The sequence below is a fragment of the Cheilinus undulatus genome, linkage group 12 (assembly GCF_018320785.1).
Source record: "Cheilinus undulatus linkage group 12, ASM1832078v1, whole genome shotgun sequence".
NCBI classification, from domain to species: Eukaryota; Metazoa; Chordata; class Actinopteri; order Labriformes; family Labridae; genus Cheilinus; species Cheilinus undulatus.
This window is the reverse complement of record NC_054876.1, coordinates 25,483,831-25,509,376: the sequence shown is the minus strand read 5'-3', so window position 1 is coordinate 25,509,376 and position 25,546 is coordinate 25,483,831. Positions and strand designations below refer to the sequence as shown.

Sequence of the window (25,546 nt, the reverse complement as noted above, 5' to 3'; positions counted from 1 at the left end):
TTTGTTTTTAGATATTTTTAATGTTAAATTAATTTCTCATTTGACTTGATGTGGGCTCATTTTTCCCATATACAACATTTTTGTATGCATACACTCTTTGTTTTTTTTTTTTTTTGTTTTTTTTTTTTTTTTCCATAAACAGGCAAGGACTCATATAAGGTCACTTCACTGACCTTGATTTTCACTATAATAATGTAAAATATGTAGAAAAGTGACGGTTAAAAAAATCATTGGCTGCCCACCAGTAATATTTTAGATCTTAAATTTTGAATATCAAAGTATTTCAATGAGAGCCCTATAAAGGGTTAACTACAGCAAGGCTGACTGATATGTGCTTAAGTGTTGAAGCTTGTGGAACATAGAAACTCTTTTAGTTGTACACCAGACTGATAGGGTATCACCTCAATACAATTAACACCATCTCTGTTTATTGTCTTCACCCTGACACAGCCTGTATTTTCCTAAACTTTTGAATTTTTTTGTTTGTATGTTGTAAAATGAAGATCTGACCATTAAAACAATTCCCTTCTCTCTTCTCTTCTAGGCATCAATGAGCAGGGCTTGTACAGAATAGTTGGCGTCAGCTCCAAAGTACAAAAACTACTGGGCCTTGCTATGGGTGAGCAAAGAAACACATACATAGAATGTTTTGGAACATAAAAGCACCTTACTCCACTTTGTTTTATTTTTAGGTTTTATTTTTATGTTTTTGTCCACCAGATCCTAAGACATGTGCAGACGTGGAGCTAGAAAGCCCAGAGTGGGAGATCAAGACCATTACGAGTGCTATAAAGCACTATCTCAGGTTTGTGTTAAAAAAGGATATGCTATTGAACATAACAGCTATCAGCACTAAATTATTAAACTTGTTCTGAAATTACAGCAATGTTAACCTTGTTTTTTCTGAATTTAACGCAGAAAATCTCTCATTCACACATTATTTTCTCAACTTGCTGGTCCTTAACATCTGTATTTACCTATTTAGGGGTTGAAGAAACAAAGCTGTGTTCTACTTTATTTTCTTACAGTGGCTTTACCAGTTAGCAGTTAAATGGTTAAATAGTTTGCTCAAGAGTATCTAGACATTTGTAACTAGAGAGGGATCAGGAACAGGGGGCTAAATGGATGCAGAAAAGCATGAAGGGAAATCGAGGGAAAAGTGGTGTTCAAGCTGTGCTCAGTCTGCCGTTCCTAAATGAACCTACACCATACACAGCACACACACACAACACAAAAGTAGACATTCACTCATTAGCATACAAGTAGATAGTTGTTAGACCACACACCACATTTATAGCATGAACACATCAGGCCAGGCCTCATTGAGAACCAGCTATTACCCTCCTCAGGCAGCTCGTATTAGTGGATGTCCGACAGTGCATGCTGGCATGTTAGAGATAAGGACAAAAAGAAGAACATAGTCAGAGGAGTGACCATCCAGAACTGTTCACATTTATTGATAGCAAAGCAGACAACCCCAAACTTCTGCTCCATTTTCTCCAGTATGATATTCTTTTGTCTTTTGTCTTCCCAGAATGCTCCCTGCTCCTCTCATGACGTACCAGTACCAGAGAAGCTTCATCAAAGCGGCAAGTAAGTGTTAACCTTTTTGTGTGTTTTATTATTCTCTTAAATGTGAGTGCAGTCTGCAGAACAGTACAGACTCTGCTGCAATTAGAGGTTGTTCAATTCCCACTGAGGTTCTTCATATATAGTTACTGCTAAGAGCTATTCCAAGACCCCATTTGATTATAAATAACTTGCATTGTTCTGAAAAGGGCCACAGTTTTTACATAGATTGTGCAGAGCCAGGTAGAGTCAGGTGCCACACAATCAGAAGGTTGTGGGTTCAATCCCCAGCTCCTGCAGTCAAATTTCAGTGTGCCCTTGGGCAAGACACTTAACTCCACTTTGCTCCCACTTGTGTAGATGCATATGGATGGGATAATTCAATACTGATAGCCAATTGTCCATACCAACCTCTTCCATCAGTGTCTGAATATGGAGTTAACTGGTGTGAATGGGTAGGTGTGGCCTGCAGTGTAAAAGTGCTTTGAGTAGTCAGAAGACTAGAAAAGTGCTATAAGCTCAAGTCCATATGAAGGACCCTGGTTTTGTTTGGAATTTATGGTATTTCTGACAGCCACTCTCACAAACTGTTCATCTGAGACACCATATATCCCAGAACAGAAATGCATGCTAAAACTTTCAAAATGGAATCAGATCAAACTTCTGTTTAGGGTTAGGGTAAGGGTTAAGATAGCAGTTAGGATACCAAAAGTTATAAGTTAAAACCTGACCTGCAAAGGTAGCTACACAACATTTAATGAAGCAAAGTAAACAGTCTGCTTATAGGAACAAAGCTTGTCCTCCATGCAAACATTCTAATGCAGCCAGCGTAGCTTACGTAGCTCTGTTAGCTGCGTTAGCTGTGTAGCTTAAGCAAAGCTCACAAAGCAGCTATGTAAGCGATGTATCTGCATAACTAAGTTAGCTTTAGCCACTTTTGCTAAAGCTAACTGAGCTATAGATAATGTAGCTACGGAGCAAACATAGCTAACGTAGCTCATGCTAATCGCACAAAGCAGCTAAGTAGATACATTACCCGTGTTCATACTGAGCTTTCTTTAGATTTGCTAATGCTCAAGTTGCTTAAGCTAATTTAGCTGCACTGGCTTATACAGTAACATTAATCGCGTAGCTAGCACAGCTAAATAAGCTTTAGGTACAGCTAACAAAGCTAAAGTGAGCCACTGTTTGTGTACCTACTTCTTAAACAGCTCTATACACGATTTAATCCCAGATAAGACTACTAACCTTCTGTTTTTATTCATGAAATGATTCTTGGTCTGTTATGTTTGCAGTGTGGTTAGTTTATGAATGTTACTGCAAGATTTTGTTTTTGAATGAAGTTGGGAAAAAAATTGCAACTGAAAAAAGATTGTACCAGCAAATTACAGCACTTACTTTTAGAGATTTTCAGTGTCTCAGATGTGTCTGTGAGAGTCTGTGAGAAACGTACAGTCTGCAGCGAGACCCCTCTCATTTATGATGCAATCCTCTTGAGCTGTGTAATGACAACATGCATGTTTTATAAATTACAGATGAATAAGGGCCTTTGTCCTGCATGTGCTGCTTTATGCACTGGTGAAGCTAATAGCCTTAGTTCCAGAGCACTTCTTACTGGTGTTTAATGTTGCTAGGTTGCAAAAGTTGTCTTCTGCTTCCCTTGGTACAATTAATATGATCTGTATGAATTAGTCTTTGTGCCTTATATTCTCTTTATCCAAGGAAATGTCATCATGAAAACAAGGTGAAGGAATTATGAGGCATTAATAGCAGCTGTAGACCTGGAAATAGTTGCCTTGAAAAGGTGGGTCTGATCTGGTTTCCCCTCCACCATCGTCGTTAACAAGGCATATATGTTCCTGATTTTGACTGATCAATAAGAGACAATGGCGAGTTTGGCACTATCTCAAAAATTACTGTTTTTAAAGAACAGCTGACACTGAGGGTGCTTTGCGCTCTGGATGGTAAGTGCTGAAAACACTGGACTAAACTAATTTTGAATTTAAAAAAGACATACCATCTTTTAGAGCACTCCAAACCCGAATTAGTTGACATTACTAATAAGCACGAGTAAACTGATTGCCTTATACCACTTTAGTTTTTACACAACCTGATACTAAAGAGGTCAAGTTGTATTAACATAGAACCTTAGTTTTATGCAGTAGGCATATTAAGTGTATATTAGTAGTCTTTACTAAAAATCATTAGTTCACATAAACAAAGTCTAAGTTGTATGAAATAACAATGCTAAGTTAAACTTACATAAAAATATATTAAACTAGAAAAGCACTCAGAGAGCACGGACCTCCACCATTAGCCCTATCTCCCAATAGTGAACAATCCTTTAAAAACATTCCTGGATCCAGACGGTGATCCGGATCTCTCCCAAAATCTAATTCGCTGATTACTTCCCCTCCAGTGGGGTTGAGACACGGTAAGGCAAAGCATTAGCTTCACTACGTGTGGACTGTCATGGTGGAAGCATTGCCTGCTGGTACCAACAGATGCACTGACAGTCTCACCCATGCCCCCCCCCAAAGAACTAAACATACTAAGTTATCTCAGCTTAACATTATCATTGCATTGCATCTTTCAGCTGAATAATACAGATGACTAATTTCATTTAGTAATGTCAATGTTTTTTTTACAAAACATGAAAGAATAATTAATGATTGCTCAAAAGTTTAATTAGAAACAAAATCCAGGTTTACAGTGTGCTTGCGGCACCTTACTTAAACAGACTCTTTGCCCCTTTTTTCGTTGAATAGATTTTCTTATGGACTCTGCATGCCCAAAACATTATTTGCAAAAAATGTGAACATTTATGCTCCTACCCCATGAATGAGGTCATGCCTTGCTTTTACAAATGGGAAGTTCACCTGCTGAGAAACAAGTGTACCCACTGTGCCACCTCTACCGTATTATGCTCAAGTAACTAGCCTCCAGCTGTGATGCTTTATGTTGACAGTGGCACTCAGTAAGTTGCTGACCTGCTGTGTGTTGTTTTCATGCATGAAGATCAGAACCCTGGGGAGTTGAATTACTCAGTACAGCCTGGTTAAAGCTCTGTGGTTTGAGGTTTGTTCTGTCAAGCAGGAGCTCAAAAATCGATTTTTTTTTCTTTGTTAGAAAATATGCGGCAGTATAGACCAGTGGTTCCTGACCTTCTTTCCTATGAGTCCCCCTTACTTGTGTCATAGAAGAGCTGAGGACCCATACAAGCAAAAACATTCTTGGACATTCTTCAAATCCATATAAAATAGCCCCACACAGAGATTTTCTTATCAAGAGACCTCTGCATTAACTATTCATAAGTGTTTTATCATGATTTTAGTTGGTACGAGTTAATTGAATTTTGGCAGCCTCAAAGCACACAGTTCCTCATGCCCTCCCTGAAATCTCTGGCGCACCGCCAAAGGGGTCACGGGCCCCAGGTTGTCCCCACATGGTCTATACCAATGGTATGCGGGACTCCTCTCAACATAATCTAGTTTTTATTTCGTTCCTGTCTACTTACCTTCTTCTAACCTTTTATCAAACAGGCCCTTTTCTAGCAGCCATATGTGTCTTTTAGCCCAACCCACAGACTTCTGCTGTCCTTCAGGATGCCTCATTGACCTGTTTTCTTCTTTTGTCAGTAGCTTTGCCTTTAGAAAACTAAGCTGACAAGGGAAGGAACTTAAGGAAATGACTGTATCTGGCAACACTACCAGGAAATGGCTCAATATGAGGCCAGCCAGAGAGAAAATGTGTTGACAGTTGTATTAGTAGGAAGGAGAAAGGAGTGTGGTAGTGAAGAATACCAACTGAACTGGTTTGATCACAACATCTGACATAATGTATTCATGAGTTTGTCAGAATCACAAAGTACCAGATGCTTGCAAGCTTATTATTTACAGATTGCAACGTCTCGCCACAGTTTTCCTTCTATTAGAAGTCAGACATTTATCACCCAGTCTTAAACTGCATGCAATAGTTTGGTGTGTGAATGCACATGTGGAAAAATGCATGTTTGCTGGTGTGAGTGCTTCTTCTTTTTTTTTTTTTTTGTAAAGCAGTATTTCAAAGACAAAGCGGGGTGATTTCAGGACAGCGTCCTCAATTGAACTCTTTCAGCTCCTCCCTTCCTCTTCCTCTTTTCTCTCCAACTCATCCCTCGTCACTCCTCCTCCTCCAGTTTCAGCTTGCTCTCTTCCATCCCATCCTGCTCTGGTTTAAAGTATCAGATTTAAACAGAAGTGTTTAGAGGTTTGTTGGGTCAAATTGCAGCTGCTAAATTTTCCATTAATTTTTTTCGCCAGCACCTGATGGGTGTGGTGTTTTGGATCAGAAGGAAGAATTTTACTTTCAAAAACACTCGGCTGTCTAAAAGATGGATTACCTTAATCCCAGCTTTCACTACAATCATCTCAGTGTACTCTTGCTGAAATGATGCTTCTCATATGGCCCCTACACTACAAAACAAAGTTTTGCACCATGTACTTAATGATTTAAAACATGAAATAGAGACTCTAAGAGAAGGACAAGAATGAAAGACGTGGAGTGCCACCTTGATTTCAGATTCCTGCCTTAGGCTATAGGCACTGAAACACAAATACAGTCGTTACCCTATCTGCTGTCCTTAGGTTTTGTTTGCAGTATCTTGTTCTCTTTAATTTATTGTCTGCTACTCACATTTCACATTTGACAGCCTTTATTGTCTTTCTTTAATCTCCAACAACACCTGATCTCGTGTCATGTGTCTGGATTTCTTCCATTCATTTTCTTTGAGTCGAAGGTAGTGTAAGGTGAAGGTGTTACGTAAAGGTATTTACACATCAGTTTCATCACCGGAGTGCTTGTTTCATAACCTTGTTCACAAAAAAAGACATGAAAGGCTGAGAGATGATACAAGAAGATGGCCATGAGTCAAGTTTATCACTGATGTACAGTTTCACATTGAGAGTCTACCTATAGGGCCTTACAGACACTGAAGCATCATTCTATTAAAAGCAAGGTAACCAGGGTAATTTGATAAAAATAATGTGTAGTATTATACCTCATAACCTATCAGTTTTTCTTTAATTAGGATTGATCTGTCTTTTCATCCTGTTGTTCTTAGCTCACCAGTTCAGTGGCTCTGCAAACAAAACAAAAGTAAAAAGTTCAGACTTAAGTGTTACCTCGTGGGATTCTGCGTTTGGCTTGTGTGGACTAATGATGAAAACTCTTTAATCTTAATAGCCTTCAAGCCTTTAATCTTTATTTTTCTGATATTTTTCTGATATTTTGAAACAAAAGGTGTAACAGGAGGTTTTTTTTTTGAAAGTTTACCCTCATTTGGACAATACATGTTGTCTTTTTTCACTTCAGTTTTCAGCCTTTCACTTCCTGCATCTTCTCATGCTACTGAGGATAGAAGGCTTAAGCCCTCATGCACTCCAGATAATTTTTTGGTTGGACAGTGTCTGATTGTTCAAACTTTTCATCTTTTACCTTGGCACAGAGGTAGATTCAGGAATCCGATTGGCCTTCCTGGAGACTAGTTAAAAAACAAAATTATGATAGTTTTTTTGTCTTTCCTGAGGCGGTACACGTGTGAATAACTGCCATTTGTATGCTTAAGTTTATACTGGTATGGCAACACCATCCCTGATGGGTTGTGTGGCATGTTTGTCAAGAGAGGTGGGGCGTGCCTTCTGGTTCTCACGGCCAGTGGCAGATGAGAAGAGAGGCAGAGAGGTCACTATGTCGATTAGCCGAGGCAGGCAGATGTGGCGGGAGAGAATGACAGTAAGACTGTGAGATATCTTTTGAGGAATTTTTTGGAGTGAGCAAAAGAGTACGTTTATTTTAAGTTTTTGTTGAGAGAAAAAATGGACCGTGGATGTGTCAGACCAAAGGATCTGGTTGAGGTGGCATGGCATTATATCTTTTAAGAGATGCTGCGGCAGGTAAGGTCTGCCCTCCTTGCTGTGAGCTTGGCACAGACAGCACATGCCTAAAAGCCCTAGACAGGTGTAACTGATTCCCAGGGTTGTGTTTACCATGACAGTACTTTTGTGACTGGCCAGTCATTCACAGGGCTGACAAAAGCACTAACATTTACATCAAGGGACAACTTAGAGCCACCAATTAATCTAACAGCCGTGTTTATGGACTGTGGGAGGAAGTTGGGGTACTTGAGGTACTTGACGTGCAAACTTCACACAGAATGGCCATGTCCAAAGGGAAGTCAAACCAGCAACCTTCTTTCTGTGAAATGACATTTCTAACTAACCACTGTAATCAATAAGCCTGGTAAAAATGTGCAAAACTATTACTTCTTTTAGATACTTTAATGTAGTGATGAGTCTCCATTTGATCATCATGCTGAAACTTCTGCTTTTTTGTTATCCTGACATGGTTCCCAGAAAAATCTATTTATACTGTGTAGTGGTGCAACCAATCCTGCCAATGATGGTCTGATTGTTCACAGAATCTTTCGCAACCACACAGAAACCCTGGAAATCAGACAGAAAACTATGACTGAGGATTTGCTAAGACATGTTAACTCATGACACCTCCCACACTTTGCTTATTTTTTCACAAATACATAATGCTCTTTAAATATTAAACTTAACTTTGCATTGGGCTTGTTGTCATTTAGCACTTTGGACAACAATGAAAGCCCTGCAGCTGCTTGACCAGTTTCTCCATATGTTCATTGTAACAATGGATATTTGTTGAAGATTTATGTATTGGTTAGCTACAGTACTCCCTGCATGTGACCTCAGTCACTTAATATCACATTTTCACTGAGTGCTTGTGTAGCACAAGTTCATAGCTATTTCACAGCTCAGTTTCTGACAGAAATCAATGCAGCATGCCACTTTTTCAGTTGTGCAACAACCTGACATGCACAGATCCATATGTGCAAGGGCCTTATTACAGCTTATGGCTTTAATTCAATTCAATTTAATTTATTTTTTTCCTATTTTATTTGTTTATTTTGGCAATGCATCACCCACTGCTTAGAGAGAAATCTTAATAGGCTTTACAGACATGTATACATAGACATCATAATGCTTGTGGAGATTTATTTTACCACTTAGAAAGATGCCAAGTTAAATAAAGAATCAATAAATTCCACTAGAGGCAACACATAATTTCATGTATAATGAAACATAAGATGTAAGAAGTTTTGCCTTTGAATTCCTATTTAAAATGTTTTGTTTTTTCTGGAACTTGGCTGCTATATTGAATTGTAGCCACAAGCTAAACAGGGATGTGGGTCATACTGCCTACACTGCACAGACTGAGATGTCCATACTTAATAATAATGATAAGAAACTACACAGGTGGAGCCATTTGAGGTTGTAAGGAAATTCCAGGAGATGTTCAGAAGATGTAGAAAGCTTCCTTAAGTCAGACACAATTAATTTACATGTGGATGTGTGTATGCTAGTGTCCCTGGCTTTAACTGTAGAAGTATATGTAGTACATGTATTATAGAAATTTTCCCTCTCTACAGAGGCTCAGCAACAGTTTTGATCAAAGTGCTCCAGATCAAAGTGCTCCAGACTTGTTTTTCTTTCTTTTTTTAATGTTTATTTTGTGCCTCCACTCGATAGAGGACAGTGGACAGAGCCAGAAACAGGGACGAGAGCGGGGGAGAGACATGTGGTAAAGGGCCCCAGGTCGGATTCAAACCCGGGTCGTCTACGCACATGGGGCGCGCCCCAACCACCCGGCCACCTGTACCCATCCAAAATTGTTTAGAAGGTTTTTCTTGGCAAATGTTGCCAAGAATTAGAAGTAAGTTCAAATTATCATCTGCATAAAAAGGAACTTTTGGGCAAAAATACAAAAGATGAATGCAAAAATATTGTTGTTAGGAGATAGACCATCTGAAAAAGGTTGTGATACATGACTTTGGACATTATGACATTGTGTAATGACTCTCAACGATGCATGCAATGACTGACCACTGTCAGTGTTGCAATAGCTTTCAGATGGCATTATTAGTGCATGTATATATTTTGTTTTGGTTTTTGTTTAAGCAGTAAAGTTAGGTTTTCAGTGAAGTGAGTCTCCAGGACCTCCAGGTGGGGAATTGAATTGGTCTAATGGAAATACAATGGGTCCCAAATAAACTTTCCTGATCGAGAGAAATGAACAATTTATATCTATGCATTAAAAGTGAATACATTTTATTACTGTGTAAATCTAACATTTATGGTAGCATGGTTGAGAAAGCCATGGGCCTATTTAGATTAAACCTAGAGCAATTAAAATGATAATTTGTTGATTTACACAATTGAAAGCAAAGTTTTATTGGTGCAAATGATTTTCCCGTTTCCCGAAAATGTTGACCCCTTTGTTTCTGATTTTCTTATAAATCTTCATGCTCTATTTATTAATGAATTCTGTGATTTTTGGAAATATAAATTCATTTATACAATCAATATTAAAATGATGATATATCAAAATAATTTACTTGAAAATTTCTACAGAATTAGTCTTTGAAATATCTATTAATAATAGGGTGCCCAAATTTTAAATTTTATTGCATTTAAGTTTTAACTCAGTTGATCCACTTTTAAAAAGACCTTTTCAAGTCCATCCTAAGATCTCGTTAACCGATTTGATGTTGTTGCAGTTGTTACCGTATAATTATAAAATTTTACCTCTCTATCACTTACTGCCTTTGTCACCTTTTGTATTTATAACAAGTATCGTTGTTTTCTTCAGTTAAATGTCAATACGTATTGTTCTGTTAAACCTTGGTATGTTGAAGCTTTCTAATGATATGGTGTGACAAAGATGTGAGAGCTAAATATATGAACTCTATAACCAGAGGTGGTGAAAGTAAATGACTTTTGTACTCAAGAAAAGTACAGTTTCTCTAGTTAAAATTTACTTCAGTAAAAGTAAAAGTACTGGTCTATAGAGCTAGTATTGCATTTAAAGTTTATTTTAAGTACTGACTGACTGACTTGCTACAAGGGCAGAATGATTTTTGAATTTATTTTTTCCAATATTGCCTTGCAATTTGGCATGCAAATATTTTTTTTGAGTTCCTCGTCTTGTGCATTTTTCAACAAACAAAAGCAATAACTAATTTTTACATTATAATCAACACTGTTAAGATTAAACATAAACTGTTCTTTCCTGTGGGCTGGGCATATATAATGACATAACATGATGCATGAATCAGCATGAATCACATATCTTTATTTACTTCAATCACAGCCGTAAATTGACTGTTTTGTTGAACTTAAAGCCTTGCAGCAGTATTCATGAAAAATAGGGCTGAAGATTTTTGACCACATTTTAATAACAGAGACGGTAGGGAAGATAAAGTGAAAGTAAATTAAAATCAACCTCATGGATGAATCATATTTCACTTACCTGTGTAGCCCTCCTGGTGTTTGGTTGACATTTGTTGGCGTTCATTAAGTGCCCAGAATAATGAGAAAAGTAACTGAGGGCATATAAACAATTTCCTCTGCAAGTAAATGCTGCAGTACACTCAACATTTTGGGGAATCTTCTCTTATGAACATACTTTGCTTGCCAAATATGCACCACAAGGTTTGGAGGGCTACACAAGTGTGTGCTTCAGCATAATGTTTGTGAAGTATTTGACTCCAGGGAATGGAGCAGTGAGTATCTTAGTGTGCATCTCTGTTTGGAGATATATGGGTGTGCAATAGGCATGGACATGCACATATAAATGCTAAAGGAAATTAAACTATGTTTATTTGTCTTTCTGTGTAGCCAGCATTTTGTTTGAATGTGTTTTACATGTGTTTATATTAGGTTGTTAGCTCTGTTGGTTGGTAGGAAACAGTATTGGTTTCTCTTTTCGTTTGTGTCTGTGCTAGTTGGGCATGTATTGACTGGTGCTGACAGGGCCTGGGGGTTGATCTAGTGTGAGTCTGCTGTCAGCTCTCCTCCGACTGGCTCTGCAACCATGACTTATTATAAACATTTATCAACACCAGGTTCCTCTGCCTGCCTGTCTACCTGTTAATCACAGGACTCTGAGATTTCCCACTTTTCAGCAGTGTGCAACACTGAATGACTAAAACTTCCTTTACTGCCACTGTGCCTTCCTTTTCTGGGATTTGAGCTTTTGTAATATGGTGATAAGTGATCTCTGGGGCTTCCGTACAGCACTTAATTTTCAAAGTCACAATTTGTAACTTTTTTACCTGAAAACAACAGTTTCAAAGTTGATCTAACATGACTATAATTTTCAGCAGTGTCATTGTCATTGGTCCCATCACTACACAGTACCCTTTCAGCTACTTCTAGCACTACATTGCCTATACAAAGTAACCCCTTGGATGTTTAACCCCTTTATTGGTTTTATTAATTAATCATGGTCACTATAATAATAATGTATATATATATTTTTTACAAAAAAGCCAAATTAGATAAACTATGACTGGTTAAAAACATCCAATGGGTTTGTAGGAACTGTATGTAATATTGGCAGTAGACCACTGTTCTTTTGTCAGGAGTATGTACAGCTCAACAACACAAGCTCACACAACAGCCTTCAGCTAAGAGACAAGGAGGATGGTGAGAAATGAAGCTAAGGAAAGAAAAAGACAGTGACAAAGCAAGAAGCCAGACTACAATAAATACTGGACAGGCTTTGAAATGTTGGCAAGAGTTTTGTGATGCAGCAGGCTCCAAATCTGGTGCCAAGCTGGCTATGTTGCTACTCAGTGATAGCAAACTGTTCACAGTAATGCTCAGCAAGTATGTGCTATGCTATGTCTCATAGCAAATGGGAAAGCAATGATCCGACAATAATGTGAACACAGCAGCAGATTTTACTCATGACAGACTGTGATGTAATGTTAGGCTTTATCATTGTCGGTGTCATCGTTGTCTGGTACCTAGCAGCTCTATCAGGTGCAGGACGGCACATTTACCACTCTCTGCTTGTCAGTAAATGCATGCTGTTTATGAGGAGGGACATCAGCAATGTGTGTTTTATGACAGTGCAGCTGCAGTCTGGGAACTTTAAGCATAGGGCTGGTATTTATTTATGTTTGTAACATTGTTGATACAATCAGTCATAGACCAATACAGTTCCTGTGAAGTGTTGATACACAGCAGAACCTACATACTGAAATGAACACTGTCAGAGTACTACTACGACTATACTAACACTTGAACAGTGTACGGGTCCACACCATGGGTTGATTTGACTCTTTTTGGAGAGTTAGTACCTTAACACTCAAATCTTTTAAACCTCATATTAACACTGCAAGGTGTAAATATTTGGGTAATTCGTTGCTTGAAAAAGTTGTATTACTAAAATATGTATTTTAACACAGTGTGTTATTTCCATTCATTTTGGGTGTCAGTTTTAAGTTTTTACTATCTTAACTATTGACACATTGCATCACACTTTCCACAATTGAAAAAGTGACATTATGTATTGAAGTCAGGTGTTTTCTGGTAAGGATGGAGCTAAAAGAAAAATGCAGAGTTTGGCATTATCCTTTGATGAAAATGAGCTCACCAACCTTACCTACAGACCACCCTAGGCCAGAGGCAGGAAGTCAGTAACTCTGTGGGTAACTTCATTCATGATGTAGAAATGTAGAAGTGAAATGGAGAAATGTCTCACATTAAAAACATCCATAATCGGCTAGAAACATGAGCAAAGGAATCTCAGCAGTGATTACTGTACAACAGGCAACATCGAGACACACGTAAACACTCTGTCCAAGGACATGATGGGGCACCCCCATCCCCCTAAATTAGAAATGGCAGGGAAAAAAGCTTAGATCAGTTTGCACTGAATGCATCAACATTGCAAGGTAACTCCATCACTGAAGGCCATTTCAGGCCAATGTAGTTAAAGTTACACTTGGCAGTTTGATACCAGCTCTAGCAGTCCTCATGTTAACAATGACTCCCAAATCTGGCATTTAAGCCAATAGTGTGGGAATGCATGCATATTAATTGGATGCGTATGAATTGTATCAGTACTAATGGCCAGCCCCCTGTGTGTGAATGGGGGTTTGAAAAGGTGATAAATGCAGCCTCTTTTCAACATTTTTAACCATTTCTGATATTATACCCTTTTTGTGTCAGTTATATGTTAGCCTAAGGAGTTCCTAGTGATAAACCTCAAGGTGACATAGAGTATCATACCCATTTTCAAACTTTTAACACAGCCCCCTGTGATCTGAAGGAAACATCTTAGCCAGGCTTTGGTCAAAATATAATATGGATCAGGTACTAGAGGATGTTTTTGACCCTTTATAAACCAGCTCTAAACAGCCTCTCCCAGAACTGTCCATTTTGGTGAAGTGGTAAAATGTTACAAGTCAGAGTATAACATTTCAATCACGAATGTGGAAATTATTAATTTACAGTTACCCACTTTAATACGAGCTAACATGGTCTTTTGAATGAGGAAAAAAATAAAATAAGGATAATTACTGTCAGACACTCCTGATGTCTTGCCATCTTCCCCTTTCGTTGCTCTTTGTCCCATCAGCGTGAGCTAATGGAATAAATAGGCAAGGAGGTAAAAACGCTGTGTCAGCATCCATACAATAGACACAGGGAATATGAGTGTTACATTATGGACTTTGTGGCTTTTTTGAGTTGGATACAGCCCCGTTATATGTCACAACCATGTCACGTACCCAGAGTACAGGGCATTCACAGTAGTCAAACAAGCTGGACTTTTGGGGGCCAGATGTGCTTGAGTGCTCTAACATGTACTCCATATACAGAGACATACAGTTGCAAGAAAAAGTATGTGAACCCTTTGGGATTTCTTGAATTTCTGCATAAATTGGTCATAAAATCTGTTTTGATCTTCATCTAAGTCACAACAATAGACAAACACAGTCTGCTTAAACTAATGCCGCACAAAAAATGATATGTTTCATGTTTTTTTGAACAAACCATGTAAACATTCACAGTGCAGGGTGGAAAAAGTATGTGAACCCCTAGGCTAATGACTGGTTGACCCTCCTCTGGCAGCAATAACCTCAACCAAACATTTCCTGTAGTTGCAGATCAGACCTGCACAACCGTCAGGAGAAATTTTAGACCATTCCTCCTTACAAAACAGTTTCAGTGCATCAATATTATTGGGATGTCTGGTGTGAATCGCTCTCTTGAGGTCATGCCACAGCATCTCAATCGGGCTGAGGTCAGGACTCTGACTGGGCCACTCCAGAAGGTGTACTTTCTTCTGTTGAAGCCATTCTGTTGTTGATTTACTTCTATGCTTTGGGTCGTTGTCCTGTTGCATCACCCATCCTCTGTTGAGCTTCAGTTGGCAGACAGATGGTCTTAAGTTTTCCTGCAAAATGTCTTGATAAACTTGGGAATTCATTTTTCTGTCAATGACAGCAATCCGTCCAGGCCCTGAGGCAGCAAATCAGCCCCAAACCATGATGGCCCCTTCACCGTATTTCACAGATGGGAGGAGGTTTTGATGTTGGTGTGCTATGCCTTTTTTTTCCTCCACACATAGCGTTGTGTGTTCCTTCCAAACAACTCAATTTTGGTTTCATCTGCCCACATAATATTTTGCCTGTAGTGCTGTGGAACAGGTGCTCTTTTGCAAACTTCTGACGTGCAGCAATATTTTTTTTGGACAGTAGTGGCGTCCTCCGTGGTGTCCTCCCATGAACTCCATTCTTGTTTAATGTTTTACTTATTGTAGATTTGTTGACACAAATGTTGGCATGTGCCAGAGATTTATGTAAGTCTTTAGCTGACACTCTAGGATTCTTCTTCACCTCACTGAGCATTGTGCGCTGTGCTCTTGCAGTCATCTTTACAGGACAACCACGCCTAGGGAGAGTAGGAACAGTGCTGAACTTTCTCCATTTGTAGACAGTCTGTTTTACCGTGGACACATGAACATCAAGGCTTTTAGAGATACTTTTGTAAATCTTTCCAGCTTCATGCAAGTCAACAATTCTTGATCGTAGGTCTTCTGAGAGCTCTTTTGTGCCAGGCATGGTTCACATCAGGCAATGCTTCTTGAGAACAGCAAACTCAAAACTGGTGTGTGTTTTTTATAGGGCAGGGCGGCTTTAACCAACACATCCAATCTCATCACATTGATTGGACTCCAGGTTGGCTGACTCCTGGCTCCAATTAGCTCTTGAAGAAGTTATTAGCCTAGGGGTTCACCTGTGAATTAGCCTGTGAATGTTTATATGGTTTGTTCAATAAAAAACATGAAACATATCATTTTTTGTGCAGTATTAGTTTAAGCAGACTGTGTTTGTCTATTGTTGTGACTTAGATGAAGATCAGAACACATTTTATGACCAATTTATGCAGAAATCCAAGAAATCCCAAAGGGTTCACATACTTTTTCTTTCAACTTTATTGTTACGGTATCGATCATCCTTTAAACAGACTAGTATGACACTCACTTATTTGCCTGTTCTGTATGTGTTTCTGTCCTACAAAAGTCATAAAATATGAACTCCAAGTTGAAGTCTTTATGCATTTAACAGACCCTCTCTTCCTGTCTTCGTATCTCTCTATGTCTTTAGAATTGGATAACCCAGAAGCCAGAGTGACAGAGATCCATGCTCTGGTGCACCGACTGCCTGAGAAGAACAGACAGATGTTGGAGCTTCTGATGAAACACCTGAACAAGTAGGTGGAGACCTCATGGACTTTTGCATTCATTCACTGCCATGATTTATCAGACATTGTGCTCCCTTAGAAACAGAGCAGTATTTAAATTTGAACTGCATCCTCTTGCTGTAATTCTCTTCAGCTTGATTATTGTTGTTGTTAGTCCTTGAGGAGGATTACAGAATCAAGTAATCTCTTGACCACTTGTATTCAGGCCGTGTGCACTGAAAATAGAAACCCACCCAGCCACAAGCAGGACAAATCTATTTCCTGGGATTATCCCTTGAAGGGAAAAAGAGGGGTTAATAGTCAGGTAAAGGAGTTTTTGTGGATCTGTGGAAATGTATGGCAAACCTGGTTGCAGCCGAGAACTGTTAAAACTGAATTGAACTGGGTTTTAGATAGGTTTTTATACTTTAATCCATTGGTTTTAACATATTTAAATAAATTGAAGAAACGAAGACACAGTTATTGGAGGAACTGTAACTATAAACAAAGGGGAGAATGGACGATGAAATGTTTTCTACTTTTATCCTATGTATCTAGATTTTTTTTGGCTTGCAATCCACCAAATCAGTACCAGTAATAGGCTGTTAATATGCCATTGAGCTGGTTGGACATCAGTCCCCCACTGAAGGCTATTTCAGCAGGGCAGATGATGATGAGCACTCCAGATAATTAAGTTTAACAAATCTGCTGTAAGACTTCTATAAAGACCTATATTTTTTAAAAGTCATCACCTGATGAATGCTTTTCATATGTTTCCTCCAGGACTTTAAATCTAACTTTTGCCATCACAATTAATTTGTTCCCTTACATAGGCAACCCTATACTGCAGGGGAAGAACAGATTGTCTGGTTTCATAACCATAAGGCTGCTGCACTCCATAAAGAGAGAAAAAAAACAGAAGGCTTGGCTTATGTGTAATTATGAGGCTAATACTGGCAACCTGCAATGTGAATTCACTCTAAACCCACACCTAAGCCATGTGGCTTTAAAGGGCTTTGTTGAATGGCAGCATCATGACATAAAGTGAGATAAATGGGACATCAGCCATGCTTACACAGCATGCAGTCAGGTGTGAATGCAGGTATTCTGAGGACATGCACGTCTTAACCTGGTTTTAGTGGATTACACCTGACTTACATCTTAAATGTCTGGATCACAGCTAACACAATTCACCTGCGTGCAACTTCAGGTTGTGCCAGATGAGGTTTGTTGGCACCAGTACCTCCTTGGAAGAAAAAAAGGAAATAAAAAATTGTGCTATCATCTTTGAAGTACCAATTTATGGTGTGAGCCAATCCTTATTGATACAAATCAGATGAGCAAAATAAAAGCCACACCGGCCAATAAAAGCAACCTCTCTAAACAGACTCTATTAAAGCTGAAGAGTCTTTGTGGTGTTCCACTGGAGATCTTAAGGTGTTGAATGGTGTCAGGATAAGTGCTGAAACTAACAGGATGTTCTAACAGCTCAGCCACTTTAGAGAGAGACTAGGATGCTCCTTGTGGTAACGCTTCAAAAGAAAGTATCCCAGATGGGGATTCAAAAATGGGACGAGACATCACACTGTTAAGACAACTTTTTGCAAAATGCAATTGGAAAAATGTCTGTTAAAGCACCAGTGAGAAACTTTGGAGCCTCCTATGGATGAAATAGTTCATCTCGTTTTGTTGCTGATTTGATTCTGTTCATATCTTAGCCATGTTTTCTGATGAAAAATAAAGTCAAATACAGGATGTAAGTGATGGGAGTTTTAGTTTTTGAAGAAGTGATAAAAGTATGCACTGCGCTCCTCGTCCAACACAGGCAGGGGAGCAGCAGAACAGAGGATTAAAAATAAAGCAAAAGGAAAAAGACAGTCTTGTCACTGATTGTCTTGTTTGCTTTTGCAGTTTAAATAGAGCAAGCATGGGCAGCTGGTAGCCTGGGGGAACATGTGTCGCCTCTGTTTACTTATTGCAGCCAGCGAGTCATTTTCAAATGTCAGAAAATTGCAAACAGGAAGAAAACATGGCAAAATGTACTGTGAAGGGTATGAAAAACAAAATTCCATGATAATTTTTGATCACTTGTGTATATGTTGTCCTTTGCAGGAAATCAACTCATATTATTAGCTTTGCATTGCTAAATGCATTTGATTAAACGAATAGAAATGTAAGTAGTTTTTTTAAATGGTAAATACTCTGTATCACATTTTGAAAAGTATCTTAAATACTTCTCTGCATAGTCCATTAAATAATGCATTATCATTAACATTCTGCTGTGCTAGTAAGGTAGATTTTATCCACACCAAGAAAGCTAAGCCTGCTCCTGAAAAAAGTGTCAGTCACACTGTAAAAAATGTAAAAAGTAATTTTCTATACAATCAAGAAAATGAGCTTAAATTCATTAAAAGTCTTTCCTCTGCAAAGTTTGGAGATATACAGTACCTGTATGGGTGTTATCAGTATACAATATTGAATTCTCTTAATGTACATTGTATATCACACGTTGTTGATGTGTAAAATTGAGTATTATTCCTTTATAAATAGTCATTATACAGTTTCTTAAATTGGCCTTTCTCCTCTTCTGTCTACACCTCCTTCTCAACAGTGTGGCCAGTCACCACCAGCAGAACCTGATGACTGTTGCTAACCTTGGTGTAGTCTTCGGTCCGACTCTGCTCCGCCCACAGGAGGAAACAGTCGCAGCTATCATGGACATTAAGTTCCAGAACATTGTAGTGGAGATCCTAATAGAGCACAATGAGAGGGTAAGAGGGTAATGTGTATGCATATACTGTATGTGGATCTACCAATGTGTTTGTATAAAATACAAAATTGTAAATACCAAATTTCTAACTCATTTGTATGTTTAAAAAACAGAACGTGACTCATTAGCTTGTTCTTGTAAAGCATTTTTTCAATGTACATACAGTGCTTATATGAAGGATTCCCTTCCTTGGATGTTTTACCCTTTTATTGATTGTTTAAACATCCACAATCAATATAATCTGGCGTTTTTAGACAAAGAAAAATACAAAAAAGCCTCTTTAATGTCAAAGTGACAACAGATTTCTACAAGGTAATGCCAATTGCATAAAAATATGTCATTGGAAATAAGTGACTGCAGAATTATTCACCTCCTTTAAAGCAATTGACCTAATCCAACAGAGGTCCAGCCAATTGGCGGTAGTATTCTAACAGTAAGTGAAATGGGGATCACCGTGCAGTCAGTGTGTCTCATGTGATTGCAGTATAAAGACATTTGTGTCTGGAAAGTCCAGTCACTGGTTAATCAGAATGCCTGGCTACCATTACACCATGGAGACAAAAGAACACCCAAAACGATGCAGAGAAAAGTTTATTGAAAAGGGGATGAATACAAAACAATTTTCAAGGCCCTGAAAACTCCCCACACTGTAGTTAAATCCATCATCAAGAAATGGAAGGAATGTGGCACATGTGTAAATCTGCCTGTATCAGACTGCTCCATCAAACTGAGTGACTATGCAAGAAGGAAACTAGTAAAAGAGGCCACTGAGACACCTATGACTACTCCGAAGGAGTTACAAGCTTCAGCAGATGAGATGGGAAACAACAACTGTTGTTTGGGTTTTGACCAGTCAAAGCTTGAATGGGAGAGTGGCATGTTGAAGAAAATATTTAAAGGAGTAGAAAAAATGTCTTGGGTCTAAACAGACCAAAATGGTGCTTTTTGGTAGTAAGACAAGACACTCTGTTTGGCAGACATCACCACAAACACACTATCCCCACTGTGGTAATGTAAGGCATAATGGTGGTAGCATCATGCTGCGTGGATGTTTCTCAGCCCTGGAAGGCTTGTAAAGGTAGAGGGGAAAGACTGAGTGAATACTTTTATAGACATTGTACAATATATACTTTATGTAAGCTGTACAGTACTTTAAAGCCACTTTTTTCTGAGACCCAAGCAGCTTAATGGTGGACAAACTGCTTTCAGATATTACCATAGCAACAAACAAATCAGATCCCAGAATCTTGGCGATATAATGTTGAACGCATTTACTACACCTGTGTGTAGTAAGAGATTAGATGTGTGATAGGTTTGTATGATGCACTGAGCTGAAGGTTACAATAAAGCACCAACAGTTCAGAAATTAATATTATATGTATCACACTAGCCAAACTTTTACACTATCTTACTTTCTGACACTTTTATCCAGGCGTTTAATGAGCTTCTGGGGTGCTGTTTGTTTAGCAGTACTTTGTCATGTGTTAGGATTTTCCAAGCAGACATCTGCAAGGTTGTAATTAAGCTTAATTAAGCTTTAGTCAAGTTTGTTTTGTAAATTTCCATATTGTCTTTGTAGTACTTTACCTTACAGTTTGTCTTATTTTGCAGATATTTAAGGATGTGCCGAGTTCTGCTGGTGGTCCAACCAATATGCAGCTCAACATGTCAAGGAGGAGAAGCACAGAGAGCAAAGCCCCATCTTGCAGCGAGAGGCCTCTCACGCTTTTCCACACACCAACACACTCCCAGAAAGGTGATTTTAGACCACTTAATTCAGACTAGGCGAGAGGAAACAGTGATCAGCATGAAAGCCACAGCAATTTTAGTTTTCTGTTTTTGCTTAAGAGTTTTTAGTCTTTTACACTCTTGTTTTACCTCTGCAGGTGAAAAGAGGAACAGTGTAATCAACACAAACTTATCTGAGCTGCAGCAGCCTCTCTCCACCTCCACAAACTGTAACAGCAGCAGCAGCAGCAGCAACAGTGGCAGCCAAGGTCGAACTCCAAGACACAGCCTGACCAGCAACGACGGAGACTCACAGGATGCCCGACAGATCCGACCCAGCTCACTGTGAGTGGGAGAAACAGACATGAGTAGAACTTAAGCTTGTGTTTACCTCAAGAATGTTTGTCTTCAACTGAAAAACAGAGAAGAAGCCACATGTACAAGGCTTTGTACATATTTTTTCCAGGGTATAAGAAACTACACAAAAACCACACCCAGATTAATAAAGTGTACATGGTACAGTAGCATCTTGTGTCTCATCAACTGCCAACAGCCTTAAGTTTTTCAGGTTTTAGCCCAAAGTATCTGCAAAGAGACATACTGCATTACTTTACAAGTGCTCTAACACAAAGAAAAAAATTACATACACATTTTTTTCAGCACACACATGAGGCAGCAGAGGTCTTAAGTAACAAGTTTCTTAGTTGGCAGGTTGAGCTCTCAAAGGCATCTGTGTAACAGGCGTTGGACTTTAGTTCTAGTCGCAGTGAATATAAAAACTGTGTCTTCTTACCAAGCATGAAGGAAATCTAAAATAAAGTCAAGATACAAATTCCACTAACATGCAGGAATCCATAACTGTAATGGGTTGCAGTCAAATAATCCTCTCAAAGGCTGTCTATTTAATTAAATTGGAAATAGTACCCATAGTAGAGTATCCTAGATGTATTTGGCATAGTGCAACAATATCAGATAAGCATTCAACACACCTGAGAACCTTAACTCTATCAAACATAGGGGTTTACCTGTAGGAACACAAATCTCCTCCCATAAACAATACACACACACACTCTGGGGTCATTCACAGGTAAACACACTTACCTGCACATGTAGCGTAGCAACACACAGAAAGCTGAACACAGATGCACACTTGGAATGACACACATAAGCATTCACACTCACACACTCATCTGCCTGTCCGTTATCATGGGATTGTCTGTCAGTATGTTATTTTTACATTTTGACATGTTGACATACACGCTGCAAATCATCTCATCTGACAGATCCTCAAGTGCTGCCTGTCACTGAGATGTCGATTAGATGTCTATGTTTTCCCCTTTCTCGACGTCCATCATCTTTCTTTAATCCCAAACTCAATGGTTTTCAAGAAAGGCCTTTGCACATTGAGTCTGATTTCATCTGAAAATTTCACGTTTTAATAGAAAAGCATTCTCATTTTGTGTCAATCAATGTGCCCCTAATGGCAAACTTCTGTACTAAATACTAAACTGCATTAGTGCGCAAATTGTGTTCACACTGAGAAGTATGTGTATATTCAAATGCAGTATAATACTGGCACACTCAAAAACGTCCACACTACTCCCACATTCTGAGGTTTTTTTTTTTTTTTTTTCTTTTTTTTTTTTCATTTTGTCAAGCCAACAGACAAAGGTAGGCTACTGCACTTTGGTTTTGTTTGATTCATAATGCCAATATGTTCTGAACTTATGAATTGATTAGCCTGTGGCTTCTTAGGGCCACTTGTCTGTCTGTGTCTTGGCACTCCAACAGACAGGGGCGGTGAGTGGTGCGGGCGACAGAGCAGAGGAGAGCAACAGTTACATCTCCTTTTCCCCGATCTTTTTTCCCCATGCGCTTCAGTAAACAATCTACATGTCATGCTGTGTGGTTTTCATGATAATTAAGAAATGAAAAATATGGTAACTAAGTTAAATTTATCATGGTTATCGTTAACACTAACACCTGTTTCATCACAACCTGTGAGTCGCAGTGCTTCCTCCATCTATCTCTTATTGTCTCTAGTGTTTCCAGTCAACCACTCTTACACTAAAAAAATTTCAAAAATAATAGAGAAATAAATGAATTGGACTGAGTGTGCAAGGTCTCTGTGTGTAATGTTTTTACTTGATCACTGAGCTGAAGAATACGCCCAGAAAATCCTGACTCGCTATGCAAACGCCTTTGCTTGGTATTTCTTCTCTTCTCCACAGTTAAATATGGTTTTACTACTTGTTATTTATTTATTTGTCTATTTTTGTCCTGCATGAGAGCTAGCTAAAGGGAAATTCCCAATGTCACTAATAACATTAAGCTGTATTGTGACTGATGGGGTCATTGAGGTTAAAACGTCTGAGCATCCAGCCCAGTTGAGAATTTTCTACAAGCTTTGACACAGAGAGGTCTGGTCCTATATTGACATTTCTGGTCTTTGATATTGCCCAAAACAACATAATGCAGTATCTTGAATGTCAAATTTTCATATTCTTTCATTTTTACAGTGAATGTATGCATTGATTTGGTCTATTTACATTAAAGCAGTTGACTACTACTCATGATCTATCAGGGACTACATGGGAACATTTTTCATCACCTCATCTCATAATTCTATCTTAAGGGGCATGTGGGCCTCCCAAACAAGAGTAGAGTTAAAATATTAAAAATTAGACTTTGTGTCTAAATTCCTCTCAATGACAGTTATCAAAGTGCAAAATATGGGGACAACAAACTGAAATTCTCTGCATTTAAGTAGTTAAGACAAATTATAAAATGTCAAAATACCTAGTCACGACTTTTGTTTGAGTCAGTAAATCCTCTAAAGAGGTTATATAACATTAACACCTCAAATGAAAAGGCTGCGCTGAAAAGCTTTCTGCTGCGTTATTAATTGCTTAATTTTTTTAATTCTAAGGAGCAGTAAAATTATCCTCACACGTCATTTCAGTTTTTTTAGGTTATAAAAATCGCATAGCTTAAAAATTTTAAGCATCGATTTGAAGGGAGGCATGTGGGATACTTGAAGTGTGACTCACAAAGTGTGAACAAGACAGAGAAAATGAAGCACTTAAAATGTCAGGCATTGATGCAGTTTATTCAGTTAATATATATATTTTTTAATTTGCACATATTCATACCTTTTGGAATTTCAGGAATCAATCTCTGGGCCCACCTCAGGGTGTTATGCAAAACCTAAAAGTGATATGTCATTTATAATTAATGCTGGTTATATAAGGAAGCAGGAGGAAAGAAAAAAATAGACCAAAGAAAGAGTAAAGGAGAGACAGAAGTGTTTTTTGCGGGTTATTTTTCTGAATCACAATAGAGAGGCATTAAGTGACTGAGGTAAACAACCTGTCGCAGATCATAACTATAACAGAGCTCCTAATCCTATTTGAAATGGTATGCTTGCAAGCTTCTGCCATCTCTCATTTGAAGGTAATGCCCATAGGGAGAACAGCACTGTTGTATTTGCATTACATATGTTTTTTAATTAAGCATGCATGATCAAGTTAATATATGTTTCCTGTCATTAACTCTGCCCCAGACAATTTAGGCATTTGAATTTTACACTCTTTGCACATGGATTATGACTACTCTTTATTCTGATGCTTGAAAATAAAGCAGCAGCATTTGCTGTGTGTGAACTGACCCAAAGCACAGCATTTTCATTCAAATAAAAAGCTGATATCTTTTACTGCTACTCAAAACTACCCACTGTAAAAATGCTGCTCCCTGAAAAGATGAGATGTGGATTTCAGAGCTCTCTGGCTGGAGTAGTGAGTGAAGTGTGAATCTCGAAGAAGATGCCAGGGCCAAGATAGATATGATGACATCGTCATCATTGTGTAAGCTTGTCTTTTTTAAAGCTACAGAGTCATGCTGTAGAAAATATGATCATCTTAATCAGAGTCAGAACATAAGAGAGATGAAACCAGAAAGCTTTTTATTGCTTTCTTTTGGGTGACTTAATTCAAAAGTAAAACTTTTCTATTTTCTGTATTCATGACTCAAAAAGTGAAATATTTCAAGATTTTTTTTTGTTTTAATCTTGAAGATAACAGCTTGCAGCTCATTACCCACACTGATGAAATCGGCAGGGTTATGTAAAAGGTTCTGTATCTTTGTGTGTTTGTTTCTTTGTTTGTATGTGTACAAGATAACTCGAGAACAGAAAGTCAGATCTTCACCAAACTTTCAGGGAATATTGGGATAGTGACAGGGAAGAATCGATTAGATTTTGGTGATGATCTGTGCACCCGTTTGGTTTTTCTTGGACTTCGAAATTTTGAACACCATAGTAATGGGAGCATGAGTTCCTCGGTGGCGCTGCTTAGGCGTGGGTCTGCCGCCTCAGACGGCCATTCTAATTTAATTCTAAAATCCACTATTTAAAAATCTTACAAACTACAAATCAAAAAAGGATTTATAATACTGAAATGCCAACCTTCTAGAAAATCCCTTTCATTTCTGCACACTGGACTGCGACATGGCATTGAGGCAATCAGTCTATGACACTGCTTGGGTGTTATGAGGCCCTGGTTGTTCTGATAGCAGCTCTTCTGCATTGTTGGGTTTGGCATCTCTCATCTTCCCCTTGGAAGGTCAGGACAGTTTGCTGACCAATCAAGCACAATAATGCCATGATAAGCAAACCAGTTTCTGGTTGTTTTGGTTCCACTGTGACCAGGTGCCAAGTCCTGCTGGAAAAGGAAATCATTATCTCCATAAAGCCTCTCAGGAGATGGAACCATGATGTGCTCTAAAACCTCCTGGTAGATGACTGACAGCATTGACTCTGGACTTGAGAAAGCACAGTGGACCAACAGCAGCAGATGACATGGTACCCCCAGACCATCACTAA

General features: G+C 38.6%; 1 protein-coding gene across 3 annotated transcripts in view; it reads left to right on the top strand.

The window, feature by feature from the left end:
- Positions 1-25,546, top strand: part of LOC121518787 (rho GTPase-activating protein 26-like) — a 132,159-nt gene that overhangs the window by 91,536 nt on the left and 15,077 nt on the right. For all 3 annotated transcript variants that reach the window (XR_005992672.1, XM_041801387.1, XM_041801389.1), the window contains 7 exons: positions 545-619; positions 721-805; positions 1,535-1,593; positions 16,094-16,199; positions 18,781-18,940; positions 20,551-20,695; positions 20,826-21,012. Coding sequence is in view for 2 of the 3 variants with exons in the window: in XM_041801387.1 (XP_041657321.1) it covers positions 545-619; positions 721-805; positions 1,535-1,593; positions 16,094-16,199; positions 18,781-18,940; positions 20,551-20,695; positions 20,826-21,012 (817 nt within the window). In the remaining variant the exon portion in view is untranslated. The remainder of the gene's footprint in view (positions 1-544; positions 620-720; positions 806-1,534; positions 1,594-16,093; positions 16,200-18,780; positions 18,941-20,550; positions 20,696-20,825; positions 21,013-25,546) is intronic.